This window comes from Phalaenopsis equestris, unplaced genomic scaffold (genome assembly GCF_001263595.1).
Source record: "Phalaenopsis equestris unplaced genomic scaffold, ASM126359v1 Scaffold000740, whole genome shotgun sequence".
Classification (NCBI taxonomy): Eukaryota; Viridiplantae; Streptophyta; class Magnoliopsida; order Asparagales; family Orchidaceae; genus Phalaenopsis; species Phalaenopsis equestris.
In genome coordinates, this window is record NW_018165180.1 from 95,741 (window position 1) to 99,859 (window position 4,119).

A 4,119-nucleotide genomic window follows, 5' to 3' on the forward strand; every position below is an offset into this window, starting at 1 on the left:
TGATGTTAAGTAGTTGCATAAGATATGATTAGTTTAATCTGATTTGTGCTCCCTCTTTAACACATCTTATCACAGCCACCTGTTGAAAATAGCGTTAGTAGTGCAAATGTCTTCCTAAAATGCAGACTATGCATACAAAAATCGGCCTAAATATTCAACTACAATGAAATAAGACATAACATTATCCATACCCAATTCTAGCAGACAATCAATATCAATTTTCATAAAAAGAAAATCCCACACAAATATGATCAAACTAACCTAAATCTAGCAATCAATTTTCCCACACAAATATGATCAAACTAACCTAAATCTAGATTTGTGGACTATCAAAGATATCTAAAATTGAAGTATGTGAGATAGTCATTCTAAACTTTATGTTAAAATTTTATAATTGTAATTCAAGATTGAGATTCAATTTATTATCACCGGGTAATTCAAATTTTAAGTTGTTTAAGTGTTGTGCATGTATATTTATTTTAAATTTTTAGTCATCTTATTTTTATTTAGTGTTATGAAGAGTGTTGTGAAAAGTGAAACCCTCCTGGCTAAAGGTCCTACAACTCACAACTCCCTAGTCCTAACATGGAAGAGCATCTCACTTGTGGGGGTGAAGTGTATCACTTTGAATTGCTACAATTGATTTAGTTACTCATTTTTTTTCTTAAAGTTTGTTGGTTAATATTTTAATTGATTTAATTGTATCACTCTGAATTGCTACAGTTGATTTAGTTACTCATGTTGAAATCTCTCGAAAGAGACTAAGAAGAAGCTTTCTCACAAATCACACAAAACTTAGGGATTATTTGGGGTAGCTGCAATAGTTTGAAGTAGCAACAGTGAGACTGCTGCGGAAGATACAACTTTTCAAAAAGTTGCGATAACTTTTATAAATTTATTTATATTTTCAAAATTTTAGACTTCAACTTTCTTGCAGCAACCACACTTTAACAATACAAATTGAAAAAAATAGATTTCTATTATAAAATTTTGTAAAAAAAAATAAAGAAATAGTTTCCCAAACAAAATTGTGGTGGTGGTCTGAAAAAGCATAGCAGACAGAAAGTTTTCTCAAACAAACCATTAACCCTAAGGCCGATCGAAATTACTAAGGAACAAGCAAGTTGACCGGCCACCCAAAGGCCGGTCGATTATTAATCTCAAAGCAGACCAGCTTCTCAAATCGAAGGCTGGCCGACTTCCCAAAGCAAAAGTCATCCGACACTCGGACAAGATAGTTGACAAACTCGAGGATCTGTCAATTAAAAAATTCAAGTACACTAAAAGATGCTAAAAGTAGTTAGAATATAAAAAGACATGATAATAGTTAATAATATCTTATAATGCTCTCATTAAAAAAGGATAGATATATACTTTTCTTAATCATGACCCTCTATCTTCTATAAGTAATGGTCCATAACAGATAAAATTGGCTTTTGGCTCTTCTCTCAACTCATATTTTGTAAGGAGATCTCTCTCTCTCATTCTTTCTTATAACCCTTCAGTTACAATGCATAAAATGGGGCATAAAGCTCGAAAATGTCATAGTTTGCCCCTACATGATAAGTCTATATGTGTTATTTTATTTCTTTCTCATCTTTATCTACTTTTCCCTCGAGGTACTTATCGCTTCGATCGTTGGACATACCTCACAAGACAAATTTGAGTTCAACACTACACATTTTTGTTATTGTTCAACAAGTGGGCAGTCCCTAAGCGCCCATCTGGTTCTCCCTTAATGTTTTGGGCCAACAAAGAGCGTTGCAAATTACCCTTTTCGGCGTAAAGCGATTTGTCATTACAAATCCTTTTAGTTCTGGCTTACATCATTTGGTCTACACTTGCAATTGTTGTGTCATCCGATGCCGTAGGTGCGGACATTGGCAACAATTGAGCGGAGGGAAAAAAAAAACTAGGCCTCCGGTGTTGTGTGTTATTCGTGGGTGTTTCATCTGCACCAAATATTTTGTGGTCATCCACATTGGAGTTCGGATAAAACAATGGAGGAGGAGAACAGAGATCTAGACCTCCGGTGTTGTGTTATCCGTAGGTGCTGCATCTGCACCAAATATTTTGTGGTCATCCACATTGAAGTTCGGATAAAACAATGGAGGAGGAGAACAGAGATCATTTTTTTGTATTTTTTGGATGTATTTAGATGCTTTATATGCAAATACAAAGGTTCAAATTGTGCTACATGTAAATAGAAATGTTTATGTAAAAAATCCGAAAAATTAGATGTAAAAAAAAATCTGATTAAAAGAGCAGGGACGCTTCATAACATTTATTTTTATTTTAATATTTAAAAAAAAACGGTACAACGTTCCAATCATCAGTCAGTATTTACTCTTATTGGCCTCCGTAGCACATTCGACGGATCATGCGCCGGCAAATAAAACACATCAAATGCCCCGCGACACTCGCCGGCCTAAACTCCAACCTCCATTAACGAGCTCTTCAGCCCTTCTGTAGCCTCACCAGTAAAGCAGACCTTAAATTTTCTTCTCCCATTAGCGCGTCGGGGACACGAACAACCACATCTTGTATCATTATCGCTTCCTTATAACCCGATACTGTGGCGTGGTGAACCAGAAGGTCCAGGTCCCGCAGCGCCGCCATTAACCTCGCCGGCGGGTGGGTTAAGTTCTCCGACTGAACTCTAATGATGGCATCATGGCCGAGAAGCTTAACCTCGACCTCCACCGTTGCAGGCTCGCTAGTCAATCCGCTTGTCGGACTACCGCCAGAACTATTCCCCTGTTCAACAATGACCTCCTTTTTCGACCTCTTGACTTCCACTTCAAGCTCCTCTAACTTCGCTCTCAGATCCTTAATATATGAAACTGCGTCTGCAAGAAGGGAAGCTTTGTCCATTCTCGATACATTAGGGACTACTGACCTCAGCGCGTAGAACCGATGGTTAAGCTTCTCCCTCCGTTGCCTCTCGGCTTCCACATGGTTCACAGGCGTCTCCCGACCAGTCCCCGGTTTCCTCCCCCTCTTCTTCGGCCGGCGCCGGTCGGCCAGCAGCCCACCTTCAGAATCAGAATGCTCTGAGTCGACCGACGAAGATACGCCGGCGAAATGAGCGTTTTTCGAGAGAAGGGGGGTCGGGTGAGACTGAGAGAGCGCGGCGGTGGCTTCGATGGGAGTGGAGAGGAGAGACTTCGCTTGCTGGATTAAAACCCAGTTTTCGCCGATTAGATCCGAGGAGCCGAGTTCGAGGACCCCGATAGCTGAAGGGATGCAGACCATGGTCTCAATGCCGTGCATTTGAGCTTCGCGAGATCGATCGCAGCCGCAAGTCTGGAGCGCGTGTGCGCCGGCAAGCCACACAGGGGCAAGTGAACCGTAGGCGCGGGAAGGCACGGTGGGCTCGCCGATGATGAAGGATCGAGTTAGAGATACGGCGTAAAACCATTCCGCGTCGTCTCCATCGTTGTTCCCTTCGCCGGAGGAGGTGGCGGCGGAGGCGGCGCGTTTCCCGCGGAAATGGCCATCGCCGAAGCTGAGGAGTGTGTGATCAGGGGAGGCGCGCCAGAGTATGGCGTAGGCCCACCATTCGGAGCGGGAGTGAAGCAAGCACTGGAGGATGTACTGAAGGCCTGAAGATGGGAGTGGTTCCGGCGAATTGGACGGCTGGATTTGAAGGGATTGGGATTGGACGGAGTAAAAGGGGGGTGGCGGAGGGGAGGAGGAGGCGGAAGGGGAGATTAGTTCCTCCATTTCCTAAAATTTTTCTAGGGTTAGGTTTCTTTCTGGTTTGCGCAGAGACGAGCATTTCCGGCAAGATATAAGCGGGTGGGCTGTGAAGGTACGGAGGAGGAAAGGTGGGGGGCCCAACGGGGGGCTTTATTTGCATCTCCCTTGTTGCAATTTTTAATGACCGGTGCAGGCTTGTTGGTCATTAAGGTTAGATTCAAAATTAAAAATAAATCCTTGGAAGATAAAACATAAGGAGGCCTACTTTATCGGTTAAGTCTGATTAATATAGATCCAAGTATAATCATGATATAAGCTTAGTATGATAAGATAATGACAGCTTGCAGATGATATTGCTGGGATATAAACCTAATAGGATGAGAAACTCTAGGTTTAATTAGTTTATGACCCTATTAG

At 41.9% G+C, this 4,119-nt stretch overlaps 1 protein-coding gene across 1 annotated transcript; it reads right to left on the minus strand.

Annotated features, from left to right (window-relative positions):
* Positions 1-2,243: 2,243 nt before the first annotated feature.
* LOC110030559 (transcription factor MYC3-like) lies at positions 2,244-3,777 on the minus strand. The gene has a single exon (XM_020733322.1). It carries the CDS (start codon positions 3,724-3,726, stop codon positions 2,458-2,460), a length of 1,269 nt encoding a protein of 422 aa, XP_020588981.1. The 5' UTR covers positions 3,727-3,777; the 3' UTR covers positions 2,244-2,457.
* Between the last annotated feature and the right edge of the window lie 342 nt (positions 3,778-4,119).